Source organism: Chiloscyllium punctatum, chromosome 19, assembly GCF_047496795.1.
Source record: "Chiloscyllium punctatum isolate Juve2018m chromosome 19, sChiPun1.3, whole genome shotgun sequence".
Taxonomy (NCBI): domain Eukaryota; kingdom Metazoa; phylum Chordata; class Chondrichthyes; order Orectolobiformes; family Hemiscylliidae; genus Chiloscyllium; species Chiloscyllium punctatum.
Genome location: NC_092757.1, coordinates 87,334,582 through 87,356,970, shown reverse-complemented (window position 1 = coordinate 87,356,970; position 22,389 = coordinate 87,334,582). Strand labels below are relative to the sequence as shown.

Sequence of the window (22,389 nt, the reverse complement as noted above, 5' to 3'; positions counted from 1 at the left end):
TTAGCAAATAAAAAAACACTGAATGGAGTAAAAGAACAGAGAGATCTCAGATCATTAAAAGCAGCACAGAAGCACAATTATAAGTACAAACAACTGAGGTTTAACACAACAATGTGGTAGTCATTGTAAGCTTGGACAGGGGAGATGGGGGCAGAAAATTTCTTCTTGTGAGGGAATCCAGAAGTAGGAGCCATAGATGCAAAGATTGCACCTAATAAATCCAATCGGTAATTAAGGGAAAATTATTTTTACTCAGAGAGTGGTGTGAATGTGAAGCTGACTGCCATGGGAAGCAATTGAGACAAACATAGAGCCATAGAGATGTACAGCACAGAAACTGATCCTTCAGTCCAACTCTGGTCCATGCTGACTAGATATCCCAACTTAATCTAGTCCCACCTGCCAGCACCCGGCCCATATCCCTCCAAACCCTTCCTATTCATATACCCATCCAGATGCCACTTAAATGTTGCAATTGTACCAGCCTCCACCACTTCCTCTGGCAGCTCATTCCATACACGTACCACTCTCTGTGTGAAAATGTTGCCCCTTAGGTCTCTTTTATGTCTTTCCCCTCTCACCCTAAACATATGTCCTCTTGTTCTGGGCTACCCTACCCTAGGAAAAAGACCTTGTCTATTTATCCTATCCATGCCCCTCATAATTTTGTAAACCTCTATAAGATCACCCCTCAGCCTCTGACGCTCCAGGGAAAACAGCCCCAGCGTATTCAACCTCTACCTATAGCTCAAACCCTCCAACCCTGGAAACATCCTTGTAAATCTTTTCTGAACCCTTTCAAATTTCACAACATCCTTCTAATAGAAAGGAGACCAGAATTATACACTATATTCCAAAAGCGGCCTAACCAATGTCCTGTACAGCCTCAACATGACCTCCCAACTCCTGTACTCAATACTCTGACCAATAAAGAAAGTATACCAAATGCCTTCTTCACTATCCTATCTACCTGCGACTCCACTTTCAAGGAGCTATGAACCTGCACTCTAAGGTCTCTTTGTTCAGCAACACTCCCTAGGATCTTACCATTCAGTGTAATAGTCCTGCTAAGATTTGCTTTCCCAAAATGCAGCACCTCACATTTATCTAAATTAAACTTTATCTGCCACTCCTCAACCCATTGGCCCATCTGATCAAGATCCTGTTGTAATCTGAGGTAACCTTCTTCGCTGTCCACTACACCTCCAATTTTGGTGTCATCTGCAAACTTACTAACTGTACCTCTTATGCTCACATCCAAATCATTTATATAAATGGTGAAAAGTAGAGGACCCAGCACTGATCCTTGTGGCACTCCACTGGTCACAGGCCTCCAGTCTGGAAAACAACCCTCCACCACCACCCTCTATCTTCTACCTTTGAGCCAGTTCTGTATCCAAATAGCTCATTCTCCCTGTATTCAATGAGATCTAACCTTGCTAACCACTCTCCCATGGGGAACCTTGTCGAATGCTTTACTGAAGTCCATTTAGATCATATCTACCACTCTACCTTCATCAATCCTCATTGTTACTTCTTCAAAAATCTCAATCAAGTTTGTGAGACATGACTTCCCACGCACAAAGCCATGTTGACTATCCCTAATCAGCCCTTGCCTTTCCAAATGCATGTACATCCTGCCCCTCAGGATTCCCTCCAACAACTTTCCCACTACCGATGTCAGGCTGGAAAAAGATGTGGAATCAAAGCACATGGAGGAGAAGATACAGAGATAAAGAACGGCTAGGCAAATGTTTAATTAGCATTGAGCTGAAGGCTAAAGGAGAGATGGTGGAGTTCGGGCCAAGATGTGATCAGCCATGATTGTGTTAAATAGTGAGCTGCAATTACTCCACACAGGCTGGTATCCTGGAAACAAGTCACCCTACACTTACACATAGAGAGTCCTTGACACTAATCCAGCTCTCTCAGAGTGAGCAGCACCTCTGACACTCCTATTTATATCTGTCAACCAGGGCTCCATGATTGGGCCAGATTAACAGCCCTAATTGGGGAACTCATATTCTATGAGGTCCACCTGGCTGACCTCATTACAATCATTACACAGTAGACCCAAGGGGCTGACTGACCTACTCCAACTCCTAGATTGGAGTTAAAATACCGATCTGCTATGATTGAACTGAATGGTGGAACAGGGTTGAAGGGCTGATTGGCTTCCTCCAACTCCCCTATTTCATGCAACAAGAGGCATGTGCTGTTGCCAGTCCTTGCAAGTTCTTCTGGGTTCCTAAAAAGCCCTCTCTGAAGCTGCCACAAAAGAGGGCAGTGAATTCAGAGACCAGTCCACCGTGTATTCCACACTACCAGGGAGGCATTGCAGTATATTCCTATGAGTTGATTGCTCTGGCAGCATCAACCCTTTTACAGTTTGACTGCTAAGATCAACTTCTCTACAGTAATAAAGCTAGCGATTAAAATCCCACAGATCTGCTCATGAAGGTCCTTCGCCACTTGCAATATGTCTTCCCCTGTCAACTTCAGATATATGGTAACACCACCATCTGCAAGTTCCCCTCCAAGCCACTCCCCATCCTGACTTGGCAATATATAGCCATTCCTTCACTGTCACTAGATCAAAATCCTAGAATTCCCTCCCATTGTGGGTCTATCCGTAGCATATGGACTGCAGTGGTTCAAGAAGGCAGCTTACCACCACTTTCTCAAGGCAACTAGGGACGGGCAATAAATGCTGGCCCAGCTAGCAACATCCACATCCCACAAGTGAATAAATAATGTCCATTCCTTCTCCAAACTATTTCTAATGCATGGATGAGTTAAAGTCCTGCATGTTTTCTTTCTCCCCAGTTGGACCTGGGTTAGGGTGGCTAATAAAGGTCATATTGGACTTGAAAATTTAACTCTGTTTCTCTCTCCATGTTGTTATTGGGCCTGCTCAGTCTCTCCAGTACTTTCTGCTTCCATTTCAGGCTTCCAGCATCCGTCGTGTTTTATTTTTATCCAGTAAGGCAGACCTTAGACCCTTTAATGGAATCATGGCTGGTTACCAGCTCATCGTCATGATGCTGAGAGGTCCATTTCAAGCTTTTAACTTGCCTGGGCCCCTTCACTAGCAGATCGGAAGTTGAGGAGTCTGTGCAGTTGAGTGGCTGAGCCTGAGGAAATTCCTTTCACCACCAAGCTCAAGCTGATGATCCAAATGGAAACTGCTGACCTTTAGACAGTGGAGATAACATACGATCATAAAAATGAAAGATCTCAGCCACAGCTTTCAAGGTTGTGATCCAGGCTTAAACTTTAGACATGTAGATAATAGCAGCATATAGAATTGAAATTGCTCAATCAGATTTCCTGGTCAATATTTACCACTCATAAGATCACTGCTATGGAGAAGCAGGCCATTCAGCCCATCAATTCCACACTAACCCTCCAAAGAGCATCCCACCCAGACCCACCCATCCATCTTATCCCTGCATTTCCCATGGCCAACCCAGTTTCCTTGTTTATCTCTGTACACTAGGGGGCAATTTTAGCATGACAAATCCATCTACCTTGCACATCCCTGAACTATGGGAGGAAACCTATGCAAACACATAGGAATGAGGGTGGAATTAAACCCAGGTCTATGGTACTGTGAGGCAGCAGTGCTAACCACTAAGCTACTGTGCCACCATCTTTAAGAAGCAACTTATCTGGTGTAAGGGTAGTGCCTTATTATTTTGTGGTTTTTTTTTACAGAACAGTGGACTGAAATGAGAAGGAGCAATTATAAACATGCAAAACAGAAATTGTTGGGGGAACTCAGTAGGTCAGACAGCGTCTGCAAATAGAAAACAAAGTTAACGCTTCAAATTCAGTGACCCTTCTGCAGAACTATTTAGACCTGTGTTTGAAAAAGTGGCTGCAGCTTGGAAGCAAGTAACTGTATACCCATGCATTGTGTAAATAATTGTGTGAACAATGAGTAATTGAGGTGAAGTTGGAGATGATTTGGAGCTGAGTGGAGAGTACAGATATAGCTCTTGTTGGTAACATAAAGCTGATTAGTCTCTGGACTCGTGATCAGTTATTAATGACAGAGATCTTTTCCCCACCAAAAATTGTATGATTGGTTCCCAGGTAACTGAGCAGATTGGTGCTCGGAACAAGTTACAGAAAGAGAGAAAACTATTCAGTTCTTCCCCAGCTCAGGAGTCGTATCTCTGTTCTCTACAGTCAAAACCTGAAGAAAACCAATTCACTTATCATTCCTGAGGCAGTTGTTGCTTTTAACTGATGGATCAGAGACATGGTATAAGGTTGTGTCTTTTGCCAACCATTGGAAGCAACTGGAGAAAAATGACTGAAGCAACGTGCTGGCCAGGAGTGGAGTCATAAAGATCATCTCAACAACAGAACCTGGGTAGAAAGAATACTGACCAGTCTTCCCAGTTTTTCAATTCTGTTCCTCTATTTGTTTGTGTCTGTGTGTGTGTGTGTGTGTGTGTGAAAGGGTGAGTTTATAAGGGGATTAGTGTTTTAATTCGTAGTGTTTAATGCTGATAGCTTATAACTGTTTACCTGTAGCTAGAGTCAAATTACTTTTAGTGGATACTAATTATTTTTAGAACAATAATTTGGTCTGTGCTTTCTATCAACTTGAGTCTGAAAGTCTGGTAGTTCGGTGAACTTTATGTACTTCATAAAATCTTTAACTTTTGAGAATATAGGGGCACAATTTCCACCATGTTACTCAGTGAATCATAACACTGGTCATTATAGCATTTCTGGTTGTGAGTTTGTAGTATGCCTAAATTAGCACTTGCATTTCCTACCTCAAAATGATCACTACACTTGCTGTAACTTGGCTGTAAAACACTTTGGGATACTTTGGACTTGATGTAAAGCACTACATTATTGCAGGGTCATAGAGTCATAGAGATGCACAGCATGGAAACAGACCATTCGGTCCAACTTGTCCATGCCGACCAGATATCCCAACCCAATCTAGTCCCACCTGCCAGCACCTGGCCCATATCCCTCCTAACTCTTCCTATTCATATACCTATCCAGATGCCTTTTAAATGTTGCATTTGTATCAGCCTCCACCACTTTGTCTGGCAGCCCATTCCACACACGTACCAACCGCTGCGTGAAAAAGTTGTCCCTTAGGTCTCTTTTCTATCTTTCCCCTTTCACCCTAAACCTATGTCTTAGTGAGTTTTGAGAAGATTTGTAGCTCAGGTTGAGGCTCTGGATGTAGGTTTGCTCGCTGAGCTGGAAGGTTTGTTTCCTGACATTTCGTTACCCTACTAGGTAACATCTTCAGTGGGCCTCAGGCGAAGCACCGCTGATAATTCCTGCTTTCTATTTATATGTTTGGGTTTCTTTGGGTGTGTGATGTAATTTCCTGTGGTGAAGTCACTTCCTGTTTTTTCTCAGGAGTGGTAGATGGGGCCTAACTCGATGTGTTTGTTGATAGAGTTCCAGTCGGAATACCATGCTTCTAGGAATTCTCATGCTTGTCTTTGTTTGGCTTGTTCTAGGATGGTTGTGTTGTCCCAGTCGAAGTGGTGTCCTTCCTCATCCATATGTGAGGATACTAGTGAGAGAGGGTCATGTCTTTTTGTGGCTAGTTGGTGTTCATGTATCCTGATGGCTAGTTTTCTGCCTGTTTGTCCAATCTAGTGTTAGTTACAGTCCTTGCACAGTATTTTGTAAACTATGCCCTCTAGTTCTGGACTCTCCCCACTCCAGGGAAAAGATCTTGTCTATTTACCCTATCCATGCCCCTCATGATTTTATAAACCTCGATAAGGTCATCCCCACAGCCTCCGACGCTCCAGGGAAAACAGCCCCAGTTCACTCAGTCTCTCCCTGTAGCTCAAATCCTCCAACCCTGGCAACATCCTTGTAAATCTTTTTCTGAACCCTTTCAAATTTCACAACATCCTTCTGAGAGGAAGGAGACTAGAATTGCACACAGTATTCCAACAGTGGCCGAGCCACACTTTCTCTTACCTTACAATTTCTCCCACATATTATTACATGCCCAGGAGTTAAAACCACAAAGAGCATCTAGTGAATAGTTACTGTAATCATATACCATTTATCTGACCATTATTTAATAAAGATGGGCCATGCTTTTGATTATATCATGGACAGAGGCATTTCATATCAGTGCTTTAACACATTCAGTGCAAAGAAACTCACAGTGCAATCTCAACACTGAACAGAGGGATGACATTCAAATGAAAATCTCAGAGAATGGATGCAACCTGATGTGCATGTCACTCCTCCCCAGTCATCTCTATCACGACATCCCTCCGGACACCCTGTGCACTTTCACTGCTGGCCACCCTCTGCTGTTTAATAACAAGGAGTCAATTAGCTCAGTTGTCTGGGCAGTTGGTGAATGATGTCAACAGCATGGGTCCGATTCCCACACGGGCTGAGGTTACCATGAAGGACTCTCCTCCTCAAACTCTCCCCATGCCTAAGTTGTGCTGACCCTCAGGTTAAACCACCACCAATTGTCTCTCTTTAACAGGAGAGTGACCCAATGGCCCAGCAACTATAGAGACTTCACTTTTGCTCAAAAACAGAACCTTTACTCTGGAAATACCTTCTCTAAACCAATTACTGTTGTGCCATGAAATATCTTAATGGTATCCTCGGATACTGAATGGTGAGGAAAACTTGCATTCATATAGCACTTTTCACAGTCTCTGACGTCTCAAAAGAATCCATGGCCATCGAAGAACTTTTAAACATAGCCACCTTTTACTACTTTTATTCTTTCATGGGAGATAGATGTCAGGCTTTGTTCCAACCCTAATTGTCCTAGGACTGAGTGGTTTGCTGAACCATTTCAGGGGCTGTTAAGAGTCAGCTATATCACTGTGGGTCTGCAGTCACATGTAGAACAGACCAGGTAAAAACAGTGGATTTCCTTCTCTAAAAGAAGGACTGTGTGGTTTTCATTACAATCAGTGATGGGTTCATGGCCACCTTTCCTAGAACTGACTTTCAATTCAAGATTTTTATGAACTGAATTCGAATTCCAATAGTTACAATGGTGGGAGATGAATCATTTAACATAGGTCTGGATCTCTAAGGAACATTAACAGTCTGCCATCATATTCCCATAGTCTCTGGTGTGATCTGAAATCCATTAGCCAATTTTTACACAGTAGACTCTCGCACACAGCAACGTTAAACTACCCAAAAGCTGACAGTGCTGAAAACTAGACATTTTAATAATATAGGCGAAAGTGAGGACAGCAGATGCTGGAGATTAGAGTCGTGAGTGTGGTGCTGGAAAAGCACAGCAGATCAGGCAGCATACGAGGAGCAGGAAAATTGATGTTTCGGGCAAAAGCCCTTCATCAGGAACGTATGGAGGACAAGGGATTGTTTATACTCCAACAGGAATAGGAAGGAAGATTGGCCAACAGCATGGGTCCGATTCCCACATGGGCTGAGGTTCCCTTCTCAAACTCTCTCCATGCCTGAGTTGTGCTGACCCTCAGGTTAAACCACACCAATTGTCTCTCTTTAACAGGAGAGTGACCCAATGGCCCAGCAACTATAGAGACTTCACTTTTGCTCAAAAACAGAACCTTTACTTATCTTGGTCCCACACTCTGGAAATACCTTCTCTAAACCATGAAAGACTCATTCCTGACGAAGGGCTTTTGCCCAAAACGTCAATTTTCTTGCTCCTCGGATGCTGCCTGACCTGCTGTGCTTTTCCAGCACCACACTCTTGATTTTAATAATATGCCACTCTCCAATTTTAATTCATTAAAGCGAACCAAACCACCTGGATCTGGTGCTGCATTGGCATGTTGTGGCTGCAGACTCGTTATTGCCTTTGCCACTTCATGTGCTGCTCTATCCAATGTTCCACCTCTCTCACCTCCTTCAAGAGTCTGCTTAAAACATACCTACTGTAAAATATACCCTCTTTGTCCAACCTTTTCCTTACTCATCTCCTTCTTTAGGATTCAAAATCTTGGTTCATAATGTGTCTGTGCAATAGAGTCATAGAGATGTACAGCATGGAAACAGGCCCTTCGGTCCAACCCGTTCATGCTAACCAGATATCCCAACCCAATCTAGTCCCACCTGCCAGCACCCAGCCCATATCCCTCCAAACCCTTCCTATTCATATACCCATCCAGATAACTCAGGAAATTTTACACTGTTAAAGACACTATATAAATCATAGAATAGAATCTTTACATTGAGGAGAGAGGCCATTCAGCCCACTGAGTCTGCACTGAGCCATGTTGTTGTTGTTAAACCATTCCTCTTTAACAGTCTGTTGGCCAATCTTCCTTCCTATTCCTGTTGGAGTATAAACAATCCTTTGTCCTCCACACAATTTCCACTCTCCCCAGCCCAACTGGGATGTTTGCTACCAAGACCATGTGTAGGTTTATATTATTGAAGTGGATTTTGGCAACCCATTCCTGTTCCACCAACAGATGTCCCTAGCTAATGTTTTACAACCACTGCCCTTGTGTAGTTACAAGATCTGGACAACTAAGCTCATCAATATTTAGTGTAAATCTTGAGTCTATTTAATTTGTTATTCGTCATGTAGCAGTTAGCAAGCTCCGGTTTGGAGGCAGGAGAGATGCAAGCTCACAATCCAGTCACCATCGATCCAATCACTGTTTCCAGGTAACAGTAATTCTATATTTAAAACAATGATTGTTAAGCCCGAGAGCTGAGAACACAACAACAACTTACACTTACATAACACCCTTAAAGTTATATAAAGGTTCAAGGCATTCCCAGGAGCATTCTAAAACAAAATAGACTACAAATCACACACAGAGACCTTAGATCAAACTGCTAAAAGCCTGGGAAAGGAGGTTGTGGTTAAGGAAATGCCTTAAAGGTGGCAAGCATGAAAGAGAAAAGGAGATGTGTAGGGAAGGAATTTTAGAATGTACTCAATTAAAGGTGTGGTCACCAAGGATTGAGTTATCCAAACTGGGAGATGGAATTAGCAAGGAACAGATATGTCAGAGGATTATGGGGAGTACAGAGATGATGTGATGGAGTTTTTTGGGAGGAGTAGGGAGAAGAGAGAACATAGGTAGACTTGGAAACAAGCAGAAGAATTTTAAAGGCAAGATATTGCATTTTCAGGCACCAGTGTATACAAGGCTGACAGGTGAATGGCACTAGCTGTAGGTTAAAATACACGTGGCAGAGTCTGGATCATCTCAAGTGTTACAAAGGGTAAATATGGGAAACCAGTCAGGAACACATTGGAATGGTCAAACCTAAAATTAGCAAAGGCGTAAATGAGAATGTCAGCAGCAGATGAGCTGATATACTGTAGCGTCAAAGTACTGTAGTGACATCACCAAGATGAAGCAGGTGGTCAGAGGGATGACACAAGTATATGGTCAGAAACCCAGCTGACAGTCAAATATGAAATAAAAAAATTCATAGAATCTCTACAGTGTGGAAAGAGGCCATTCAACTCATTGTGTCTACATTGACCCACTGAAAAACATTCCACTCACACTCAGCACCCCTGCCTATAACCCCACATTTCCCATAGCCAATCCACCTAATCTGCACACTATGGGCCATTTTAGCACAGCCAACCCACCTAACCTGCACATGTTTGGATCAATGGGAGGAAACTGAAACATTCAGCAGAAACCAAGCTGATACAGGGAGAATGCATGAACTGCACATTGACAGTTGCCCCAGGCTGGAATTGAACCCAGGTCCCCAGTGCTAATGAGGCAGTAATGCTAACCACTTAGCTACCATGCCACCCAGGCTGTGAGAGGGATGGAATCAGTGGTTAGGAAAGGAGTTTGGAGCAAGGAACAGAAACAGTGGGTTCAGTCTTTTGAACAGTTACTTTTGGAGGATACTTGGTGTCAGGTAAGCAAGTGATATCTTAGCAACAGTAATGGGCTGAAGAGAAATACTAGTTAGGAAGAGCTGGGTGCCATCAGTGTATGTGTGAAAACCGATATTGTGTTTTTGAGTGATGTCACCGAGGTGAAGCATGTAGATGAGACACAGAAGGAGGCCAAAGACAGATTCTTGGAGATACAAGAAGTAAAGGAAAGGGAGTGAAAAGAGAAGCCGTTATCAGTGAGACTCTGAATATGATTAAATCAATAAGACTGGAACTAGGTGAGAACAGTCCCACCTAGCAAAATGGTAGTGGAGGGGTAATACAGGTGGACAGTGTGGTCAACTACATCAAAGGCTGCAGGCAGGTCATGCAAGTGACCTTTATCACAATCACCTCACATGTGGTAATGACTTTGATTAGGATTGCTGCACTGGCTGGGGCAAAAACCTGATTGGATGGATTCAAACAGGTATTCCTGGGAGACGATTTGGAAGATGACACTGCATTTGAAGGCTTTGCAGAGGAAAACAAAGTTGGAGTTGAAATGATACTTTGCAAGAATGTTGGTGTCAAGGGTTTTCTTTGAGGAGACATGGTGATGCTGATAGATTTAAAACAGAGGGGGATAACACCCAAAGAAAGAGAACTATTAATAATTTTGGCCAGCATGGGAACTAGGAGGGGATCTTTACTGGTCAACAATTTAATGGGAATAAGATTGAGGGAATATGAAATGGATCTCATGGACAAGTGAGCTCACAGAAGGCATGAGGGAAGATGGGAGAGAAACTACAGAAAGAAGGATGCAACTTGAGCAATAGGATAGTATTGAGGGGAAGTAAAGGTCGGTCCATGTGTGATAATGAGAGGGATATGACAGAGGCAACCGATTGGATTGATTTGCGTTTGGTGACAAATAAATGCAGAAGTTTCTTGCATTTCTGTTTGGAGATGAGGGTGGAGGGGACCAGGCCAGAGGCAGATATGAAGAGGATTTGCTTTCCAGATGATTGTTTCAGTGTTAGCAGATGTCAGCAGGATCTGATAGTGCCTAATGCACCTAGCCAGATTTGGTGATGGGTGGCTAAACCATATCCTTTCAATTTTGGGTCATTTGGACGTAAAGCAGTGATGAAGCAAATCATGCAAGAGGGAAATGCCAGGGGTCGAGACCATCAGAAATGGAGCAGAGGGTAGAACTGGGTGGAGGTAATTGCCTAGTGGTATTGTCGCTGGACTGTTAACCCTGAGACCAAGACATTGTCCTGGGGGCCCAGGTTCAAGTCCCACCATGGCAGATGGTGGAATTTGAATTCAATAAATATCTGGATTTAAGAGTCTAATGATGACCAATCCATTGCTGATTGCTGGAAAAACCATCTGGTTTATTAATGCCCTTCAGGGAAGGAAACTGCCATCCTTACCTGGTGACTCCAGATCCCTGACACCCCTCTGAGCAATTAGAGATGGGCAATAATGCTGCCGAGCCAGACACACCCTCATTCCGTGAATGAGTAAAGGGAAAACAAATCAATGGGCCGCAGAAATATTATGTGCGGAGGGCTGAGGCTACTGAGTTGCAATATTGAATGAGCAGTTGTAAGTGATTTGGGGGCTATTTTCATCCATGAATAGAGACAAATGGAGGGAGGCTTGGGACAAGTGCTTGGGATCTGGATAATGAGAGATCCAAATGACCAAAGGCAGTCTTATCAGTAATTGAAGACCTAGTGGATGGCGATGTCAAAGTGAATATGGGTTGGGGAGTTTGCTTGGAGAGAAAGATTTTGGGAGAATAATAGGGCAATTAGAAGAAAGAACGATGAGATTAAAGTGAAAGTTGAAGTCACACAAGATGAGAAGTTAATCAGTGCAGAAACTGAGGGGGTGAGTGAGGGGGAAGCAGTAGATATGTTTTTCTTACACTTGGGAAGGAGAGAATGATGATATTGAATGAGAGGTTAGTGGGATAGATGAATGTTCAAATGATGTGAATGTGTCGGTGGAGTTTTGGCATAGGCTGGGTAGATCAGAACAAAGTGTGATTTGATAATAAGAACCACACCACCCCAGTGATGGTCTTTACAGAGCAATGGTGGCACACATAGCTCGATAGGGTAACTGAGCAGGTATCACCACCCCTCAGCCACACTTCTGTTAAGACCATGAAGTCTACAACCAGAGCCTCATTCATAAGTGAAAGGCCAGTTTACATGAAGATATCGAGACAGGCGGTCAGAGCTGTCCTTCTGGTGTATTTAGCCGTGGGAGGAGTGAATTAGACAGGATGCAAAATTCAGCTCTGAGAAGGGGGGGGCAGGGAGCACAATGAGTAGGAAGGTCAATTGGAGTAGTGTGCCTGAATAAGACCATGAGAGAGTGCCTAGAAGGAAGTTGGATATTGTTTTTTTTTTAACCAGTCTGTTCAGACATGTTGTGACATGGGTGAGGTGGACAGGTGAGGTGTGAAGGATACTACCACAGCAGCTTAAGAGCACCCAGAATACAATTGTAGGGTTGCCCACAAGACAGTCAAGTTGGGAAATAGAGGAGCCCTGATGGGTTAGGGAAGGGAATTGGGAAAAGGAAGTATCTGAGAGGGGAACAAGTGAATGTAGATATGATAATTCAAGTGAGGATCCTAGGAGGGATAAAGAGAAGGTAAGGTATGGGAGGTCAGTTATACAGCTGTACAAAATATGGAGGGTCTTGTAGCCCAGTGGTAGTGCCCCTGCCTTTGGACCACAAGAACCTCCATACTCTGTATCCTCCATATCTTTGATCTCCTGAAGCAATTCTCATGTTGATTTTGAAGGTCAGGAGGTCCCTGTTCTCGTACCACCTGCCCCAGGTCTGTCTCAGCAGTCTGGTTAAAGCAAACCCACAGAAATATGGGACTGGAACAGATGGGTAGTCATGGAGTAGTCAAGGAGACAGCGAGGACCGCAGGTGCTGGAGAGTCAGAGTCGAAAAGTGTGGTGCTGGAAAAGCTCAGCAGGTCAGGCAGCATCCGAAGAGCAGGAGAGTCGACGTTTCGGGGATATGCCCTTCATCGGGAATGTGGGGGCATGGGGGGGGGGGGGTGGTGCGAAGAGGCTTAGAGATAATTAGGGGTGGTGGGGGGAAGGTAGCTGGGAGGGAGGGCGGTGGGTAGATGCAGGTGGGAGGTAACTGTGATAGTTCGGTGGGGATCCAGTCAACTTTCTCAACTTTACTCTCCATCACGAAAGAGCACAATTCCCGTTTCACAGGCGTACCCAATGCTGTCTCTGAACAGGTCCCCGAGCAGATTTATTGAGGGCGCGGGGAGGTGGGGGGGGGGGGGGGGTGGAAATCCGCTAATATTTTGTTTTGAATTGCCTCTGACAATGTTGCAGACCGCGCGGAATGTTCAAACTGTAGCCAGGGAGGAGGGGATGGGTTTGGATCTCTGTCTCTATTCATCCATCCTCTCAATATCTTCATTTGGAATCACCTTTGTGTAATATCCCGGTGAGTGGGGGGGGGGGGGGGATCTGACAGGGATCCCAGGCTAGGGACTGGGAGGGAGGGGCGGGGCGGGGAGACTGTGCCGGGTAGAGGGGAAGTGCGCTGCTGTCTTTTTTAAATCAGACCAGCCCGTCCCCTCCTTATAAGGGAAAGCGTGTAATTGTCCCCTATACCCGGCGTCGATTACACGTCAGTCCACATCCCCCTTCCCTCTCTCCCTCCCTCCCCTCCAACACACTTTTTTTTTCCCAGGCTGAATTAAGCATTTCAACATTGCACGCTGGCTTTGTAACCACTATAACGTCTATGACCGACCGCTTCTAGTCTAATTTACCCACTTCCTCCTCGCCCCAAAAAAAAAACTACACTGAAATTGGACTGCTTTCATTCTCTCCATCTCTCTCTCTCTCTCTGAAACGACAACTCCTCCCCATTTCCCCCCTCTTCTCCTCCTCTTCCCTCCTTCTCGGGGTCTGATAGAATACCCCTCCGTACCTTTTCTCCACCTCCCCCCCCCCCCCATCCCCCAACCCCAGCCCCTACAATCGCCACCACCACCGGGTCACAGACTCTCTGTGAGCCGGGCTTGGTGAGTCTCCTGTCGGCTTCAGACGCTCCCCTCTCTCTCTCTCTCTCTCTGTGTCTTGCTGCCTCTCTCTCTCTCTCTCTTTCTTTATTTAACACTCTCAGGATGCAGAAGACCTGGTTCAGGATCTCTGTGAAGCAACCCACAGCCCGCTTCCCTCTGCCGGATCGGTGCTAAATTCGAGGAGATTTATTCTGTGAACTGCCAACTTTTCTTGCGGCTGGTCAGGGAGGAAAATGAGCAGGAAAGGTAAGTTTTATTTTGTCATTTGTGTGTGGTTTTTTTTTGCTGTTGAAATCTGAATTTGAAATGGAGTGTTCGGTGTTTTGCTTTGCAGACACTGTAATTTTCCCACCTTACCTTTCCTATATCAACCTAGGATTCAATGCATAAAATATTCCCTGATACGTAACATTTATTAAATATTGCAAGGATCGCCGCAGTGCGAGTTTTTTTTTGGATGCACGGAATTTATTTTCAATCTGGTTCAGTCACAGATTGCGGACTTTCGATATAAGTTTTCAGTCTGTTTGAGAACATGGTTTGCCAGCTGTTAATTGACAACACCCTGAAACTATCGGGGGTTTTTTTGTAATTTAGACAGGATGGTTTTTCCTAAAAAAAAGTCACTGTGTGGATTTTCTTTCCTCGCTCAAACGGATTTATCTCTCTAGTTGCATTTTGAGGGTCAAATCAGCTTTGTTAGTGGATTTCATTTTTTGTTAAAAAATTGGCACCTTTTCATTTTCCATTTTCTCTCAGTCTCTTCGCCCGAGAATATATGGCGTGGATTCAACCGCTTGGAGATGACTGGAGAGTCAATGCTGAAGCTGTTATTTTAATATTTATGTGTGTGTGTGTGTGTTTATATATAGCTCGTCGTTATGTGACATCTGGTTCACTTTTTTAACAGAGGAAGAGGAGGAAGGGGGTTAAAATAAATGATTCAATTTCTAACTCCCAAGTCACCTCCCCTCCCTACTCTGAACCAAGGTGTCATCTACCTATCAGTGTGCGAGAACGTGTGCTTAAATGTTACTGTAATGTAGCTGTGTTGATGTTGCTGGTCGTCTGGGATTCTCGAGCTCTGATCTAGCATCTCTCTGGATATTGAGCGCCTTCAGTGGCCGTAGCTGAAAGGGAGGGGGGTTAGACGAATATGAAAGTTGGGTCTGCATGGGAGGGCGATGCTGTTTATCATCTGCCCACCCCTCCCCCCACAAAAAAAAGGCCGCTCAGAAAACAGATTGCAACCCTGCCAAAACAAATTTGTCCGCAGACATCAACAGTACATGTTTTGGTATTGAATGTCCGATTAACCCAAATAACCACTGCCGCTGCTTGAAACTGCTGGCCAGCCAGGCATTACCTCCCTGACCCGTGTGGTCAGGGGTGGAGAGTGAGCAGTACACCCTTCGCATGTGTTAACTGTTAAAAAAAAAAGTTCAACGGAGGCTTCACTTAAACATTGGCCACATCAGTCCAAAAAAATAAAAAACAAAAAATTGCGGACGATCAAGACGTAAAAAAGAATCGCCGGACTAACTCAACGGGTCTGTGCAGAGAGAAACTGAGTTAACGTTTCAGGTTCCAGTGACCCAGAGCCCAGACCTGCTGAATTTCTCCAGCAATTTCTGGTTTTGTTTTCAGTGTAAGTTGCTGTACCAGGTGAATAGGTTTGCGGCAGCTCCTCAGGTCAGTCCAGGTCGTCGGGAATAATTCAGTCCCTTCAGTTTTACCTGTGCTTTGGGATAACGGTTTATGGATGTGCGTGTGTATGTGCCTATGTAGGTCACCTTAAAACGCAACATTATATTTAACACTATCGCAGCCCCACCCTCCCAACTAAAATGATTTCTTGTAATCGATTATGAAAATACTTTTGAGTATCGATTTATGATCGATTTATTCAGAGACAATTTATAAACACACACACTGAGCGCTGGAGGGCATCTGTGGAGAGAGAGACACAGAGTTTAGGATTGGACTCCACTTTCTCAGCGAGCTCGGGTTCGAAGCTAAACCGGACTTTGGCTGCAAGATCTGACCGGACTTTGGCTGAAAGTGCTGAGGCGTCAAGGGAAGTGTTCAATCGGAGTCAGCCAGTCTGTAAAGCAAAGATCTGGAGGTGGGAATTAACCTGGTCACTCTTCCCCATCACCCCCCACCCACTTCCACTCCCCAAAGCGGCTCCGCTTTAGTTGAGGTTTATTTGAGACTGGTTTATATCCTTGTGCTTATCTGTAGTAGCTGATCCTTCACACACCTTTAGGCACGTTTGTCAAAAAAAGTGATTTTATACTGTAATTTGATTTTTAAAAAAATATACATACACCTCTAAACACTGGCTGCAGCTCTTAAACGTTCGATAGTGTTAAATCAGGGAGAATACAGTGCTCTGGTCAAAAGTAAATCTTGATAGTGGCAGCGGAGTAAATATTTTTCTGTGTAAATCCAATACTGCAGACAGACCTTTCAGATGCTAACAGAGATATGGGCGAGGGCCATTTATCAGACCGAAGCTCAGTGTTCCCTAACGGCGTCTAAAACTGCAGTTTAACAAAACCCCATGGATTGTCACGAAGTGAATCTGAAACAATCGACAATCTGTATAAATATCACAAATTTGAAACTGTTAGAAAATTAGTAGCCGTGTTTCATACAGACGGCCTTTGGGTGGAAAGGGAGTGAAGAGGCAGTGTCCAATGGTTGGTCAGATCCTGCCGGCGGGAGAAAGTGCCTGTCTGTGAGACTCCAGGGCGGTGCCCTGAGCCCTGTGCTGATGTCAACTCCACACAGCGAAGTTCAGCCAGTTTACAGGACTCTTGGGCTTGCTGACTCTCACGAAATGCCTCTTTGTTCCTTGTCCAAGACCAGATAGATTTCTTTACGAACCACTTAAAGGTCTGGGGAGTCAGAGTAATGACTGGGCGGTGGGCATTGCACACAGGAGTCAGAATGGCGATGCGGTGTTTTCTGTTGACACAAGATTGGGAAATAAATGGCGCCAATAGACAGGAGAAATCAGGCTATTGTACAGTGAGAACTTTATTGGGTGGCCCAGTAACAGCGGATTGAATGTATTGGTTGGTGGGCTTTCTAGTATAAGAAATGGAAGTAACCGTCTGGCCCCTCAACCCTGCTCCATCAATGAAGACCAGTGGCTCCCATTTCCTCCAAATCCTTTAATATCCCCAAAATCCATCACACAATTTTGAATATTCCAATGACCAGGCTTCCTCTGCGGCGAACATTTCAAAGACCCGCAATCCTTTGAGTCAAAGGTCTCTGCTCCTCTCAAACCCATCCGAATGGCCCACTCCATCTTCGAAGACTGGAGCCCCCTTTTGTTTCCAATCCTTCCAGCAATTCCCCTGTCAAACTCCTTACAAATAGCAGGTGCTTCAGTGAGATCACCTCCCATTCTTCTTGTTGGCAGTGAGGGTAATAATGGGGCAAAATGTGTGTGTGAGGACAGTGAGATTGGGAGACACTGTGGGTGATTATAGGATTAGGAGACTGAGACATTGTGGGTGACAGTGGAATTGGGATACTGGGATGCCAATGGGATTGGGAGATTGTGGGTGACAGTGGAGTGTGTGCTGTGAAAAAATAGTGGGATGTGAGGAATGAATGAGACGGACGAAGTTATGTAATCATAGCGGGTGTACTGAATGATGGCGTATATTGGGAGACGGGGTAGCAGAAGTGTTCAGACCATTAGGTAGAGTGTCATCATTCTGATATTTAGAAGCTATTAGATATTCTATAATGTAATAGGTGATGCAGAGTGGATTAAGTGGCGTGTAATGTTGCTGTTTATGGTGTAATGGAGACCAATCTGGCGCCGATGAGCTACATGTTACTCCCTCGAGTATCCCAGTTATGCCAACCCTGTGCCTAAATACCTGTGCCCCGTTCCTAATCCCTCATTTACCTTGCCGAGCCTAGGATGCACTGAAGGGCACTACATGCCATCGCTGCTGTCCCATTTCACGTGACACTTTGCAATCTCCTGAGAAGTAAACACAAAATTGAATTGTCGAAGCTTCAGGCTTCCTGCAATTTTATTTTATTTTAGCTGGTTGTCAGTAAATGGCACATATTTTAGCCTGTAGTGCGTGTGACTTTCCTAAATCTGATATTGCCGCAGCTCCAGTTATACAACAGCGTCTGCGGTCGGACCCTATACCATCACTGTTAAACAGACAGACCAGGTTTATATATAGAGGATACAAGATTTCGAAGGTTGAGTGTTAGTCAGTCACTTGGTGTTTATTAACCGCTGTCTTTACTGGTACAGTTCATAACACGTGGTGGCAGCATCCATCCGAACCCAGTGCTGTGTTGACCCCTCTCGCCGAGAGATAGGACGCTGAGCTGTTCGCTCGAATCCGGCCAGCGCTGAGTGTTGTGTGTGTGTGTGTGTGAAAGACTGGGTTCCGCGTACCATGCACAGCCCTCAGGGTTAGTGCAGTTTAATGCAGAGATGAACAGGCAGGGCACAATGATTCGGGCGGACGCGTGGTGCACCACAGTACAAGTGTGGCTGTTAAGTGGAGTCGGGGCGGAAGGTGGTGGTTTCTTGGGTGTAAGAGAGGGAGGGGGTGCGGGCATGGATCTGAAATTCAGATATGGACAGAACTGGAACAGGTAATTTCAGATTGATTAATCTTCCCCGAGGAAGGAATGGTTAGTCTGAGGATGCGAGCAGAAGACGAGGGATAACAATAAATTTGAAATTTGCCATTCTTGTATTTGACCTGGTGAGGGCAAGAGTTTGCACAGACTGTCCGTCTCTCTCTCTCCACTCAAAAAAAAGAGGATATTCAACTGTATCTGGGATTTGTGTTGGTGTCACTAAGTCCCTGAGAGCAGGATGTGCTTTTTGAGATCAGGATCATAACGATTGCCAGAGGACAATGCAATCCTTCCCGAGGAACCTCGGACTGAATGGGGGTAGTTCCAGCACACAATAGCCTGACACCTCTTCCTATTGTATGTCCGGGCAGATAGGAAAGGAGGTGGGGAGAACGGGGGGTGGGGGTGGGGGGAGTGGGGTTTACGTCGTGGAAAGGGTTAAGGAGTAGAGTCCAAACTGCCCCTCCCCCCAATAAAGCCAACCCCCTGCAGAGACCCAGTTAGCGGGTCAATTTCTGAAAGTGACTCGCTCTGGACAGAGAGAGTCCGACCAGTGAAGGAGGACAAGCCCCCGCCCGGGTGATGGGGGAGGGGAGGGGGGAGTCATCAGCCTGTTCCCATCCACGGGCTGGCTTTCCCTGAGTCTCCCCTACCGCCTGTTCCCATCCCATCGAACATACACACACACACACAGCGGAACCAGGCGCTCACTTGCTCTGTGTGTGTGTGTGAGAGAGAGAGAGAGAAACTGGGGCACAGAGGGTCCCTTGGGAATTTGGAAAATGCTGCCCGCGCCCACCCCCTCTCCTCAGCGTCTATAGCTCTTCCAATCGAGTTGTGTACCGTTCTGTTAATGAACAGCCTCTCCACCTACCCTGGGGGCTGTGTTAAAACTCCGAGAGAAGGAGAGAGATTATAAACAGGTCCGGTTTCACTGCGAGACTAACAGCTGTGTGTGGATTTTTAAACAAGGTTTTTTTTTGGGGGGGGGTGTTGTGAAGTGTCTATATTGTTTATTAAACCCGGTAAGTTCTATTAACACAGCAACGTGTGACCAGGGCTGGTTGTGATTTCTGAACTGAGTCAGTGGCGGTAGGAGCGATAGCAATAGAATTTGTTTTAACAAGGTCAGCGTACACAGCCAAGACTGAAGGGAGGATTACTCAGGAACGGGGATGGTGCCTACATCATCTGCAGCTGTTTGAAGAACAACAACAAAAACACACACACACACCCCACACACACACACCCCATACACACACACACACACACCCACACACACAACCCAGACACACACCCCACACACACACCCCCCCCACACACACACCCCCCCACACACACACCCCACTCACACACACCCCACACACACACACCCACATACACACACACACCCCCACACACACCGCCCTCCCCCCACACACACACCCACACACACACCCCCCACATACACACACCCCCACACACACCCCCACACACACGCACCCACACACACACCCTCCACACATACACCCACACACACACCCCACACATACACCCCACACACACACCCCACACCCCCACACACACCCCCCCACAGTCCCCCCACACACACACACCCCACACACCCCCCACCCCCCACACATCCCCCCCACACACCCCACACACACACCCCACACACACACCCCACACCCCAATACCCCCCACACACACCCCACACACACCCCACACACACACCCCACACACACCCCACACACATCCCACACACACACACACCCCACATACACCCCACACCCCACACACACACCCCCCCACACAAACCCATACACACACACACTCACATGCACACCCACACAGACACACACCCCACACACACACACGCCCGCACACACACACTCCACACACACGCACCCACACACACACCCCACACCCCCCCACACACACCCCACACACCCCCCACACATGCACCCACACACACACACACCCCGCACACACACCCCCACACACACCCCACACTCCACACACACCCCCCACACACACACCCCACACGCACCTACACACACACACGCACCCCACACCCCACACACACACCCCACACACACCCACACCCCCACACACGCACCCCCCCACACCCCCCACACACACACCCCCACACCCCCCACACACCCCCCCACACACCCACACACACACACCCACACACAAACCCCCACACACCCCCCACACCCCAAACACACCCACACATCCCACACACACCCACATCCACACCCCCATACACACACCCCACACACACACTCCACACACGTACACACACACACCCCACACACATGTACACACACACACCCCACACACATTCCACGCACATGTACACACACACACCCCACATACATCCCACACAAGTACACACCCCCCACACACATACACCCACGTACACACACACACACACACCCCACATACATCCCACACAAGTACACCCCCCCACACACATACACCCACGTACACACACACACACCCCACATACATCCCACACAAGTACACCCCCCCACACACACATACACACATGTACACACACACATCCCCCACACAGACGTACACACACATCCCACACACGTACACACACACGTACACACACACCCCACACACGTACACATACACACCCCACACACGTACACACACATACCTCACACACACGTACACACACGTACACACACACACCCCACACACGTACACACACGTATATACACACACCCCGCCCCACACACAAAACTGTTCGAATTACTTAACAAAAGAAACGTCGGGACATTTGACCGGCTCTTGGGTCCTTAAATAAACATTTCCCAGCATACATATACAGCATACTTTGTCAGCATACGTTCGCCAGGGTTCAAGCTAACATTGGAAGCAGTGACAAGAGTAGAGATCAGAGTGGTGCTGGGGAAAAACACAGCAGGTCAGGCAGCATCCGAGGAGCAGGAAAATCGACGTTTGGGGCAAAAGCCCGTATTCAAGCCTGGCATGTTTCAGATCATTTGGAAATCAGTTCTGCAGCGAGTTTATTTTTATGATCTAATTCTGTTTTTTTTTGTTGTGGACCTTATTTTTAAAATAAATTCATTTAATTTATTCCTTCGGCTGAAAGGCAATTAATTCAAATGAGTAGATAACGTGATGCTTGTAACTCTAAATTCCCTCTTTTTTTTGTTGCTGTATGCTTTTCTCAAATGGCATGGTTGGAACAATTTAATTTGTTTTTAGTGCAGAAAAATGACTTTCAATTATCGGAAATTGGAGAGTAAAACTGTTCTTTTTGTTCCCTGAGGGACAGAATGGGATGGATCCTTGTCGGAGGACGGGATCTATCCCTCTGTTCACGAGTAAGAAAATAGTCCAGTTTCTGATTCATTGTATTTAGTCCTTTGGGTTTAGACTCCTGGTAATTTAGATTTCACTGAGAAAGAAATTAGCATAAGTTCCTATATAATAGAATGATTCACAGCACACGCTGTCACAGAAGTGATCTGATAGATGGCAGCAGCATCAGTTGTCTTTGTTCATACAACGCTATTACACACTATTCTTCCTGACTTGTTTCCTAAGTGTGTCGCCTCATTGTCACCAAGTCTGCCTGTGAAATGCCTGGGGTGTAAGAGGATGAGCCAGCCTCTCAGGCAGAGGGGATTGCGGATGGAAACCAGTGCTCTGATTCGAGTTTTACTCTGCAAGTTTGGGGAAGGCGGTATGTAGGTCAGCCAAACAGCATCCAGTCTCTGAAGCAAACTTGCGGATTAAGTCTGAATCTTTAAAACTGAAGCTCGCGTTCTGCTGGAACTCTGCTGTGCGG

The 22,389-nt window shown here is 45.8% G+C and overlaps 1 protein-coding gene across 2 annotated transcripts in view; it reads left to right on the top strand.

Annotated features, from left to right (window-relative positions):
- Positions 1-13,476: 13,476 nt before the first annotated feature.
- LOC140491580 (reticulon-4 receptor-like 1) overlaps positions 13,477-22,389 on the top strand; it is a 64,569-nt gene continuing 55,656 nt past the window's right edge. The window contains exon 1 of one of the 2 annotated variants that reach the window (XM_072589984.1): positions 13,477-14,183. In XM_072589984.1, the coding sequence (XP_072446085.1) occupies positions 14,171-14,183 (13 nt within the window). In that variant the 5' untranslated portion in view covers positions 13,477-14,170. Of the gene's footprint in view, positions 14,184-15,958; positions 16,063-22,389 lie in introns of those variants that run through there. The other variant, XM_072589985.1, reaches the window with a different exon arrangement.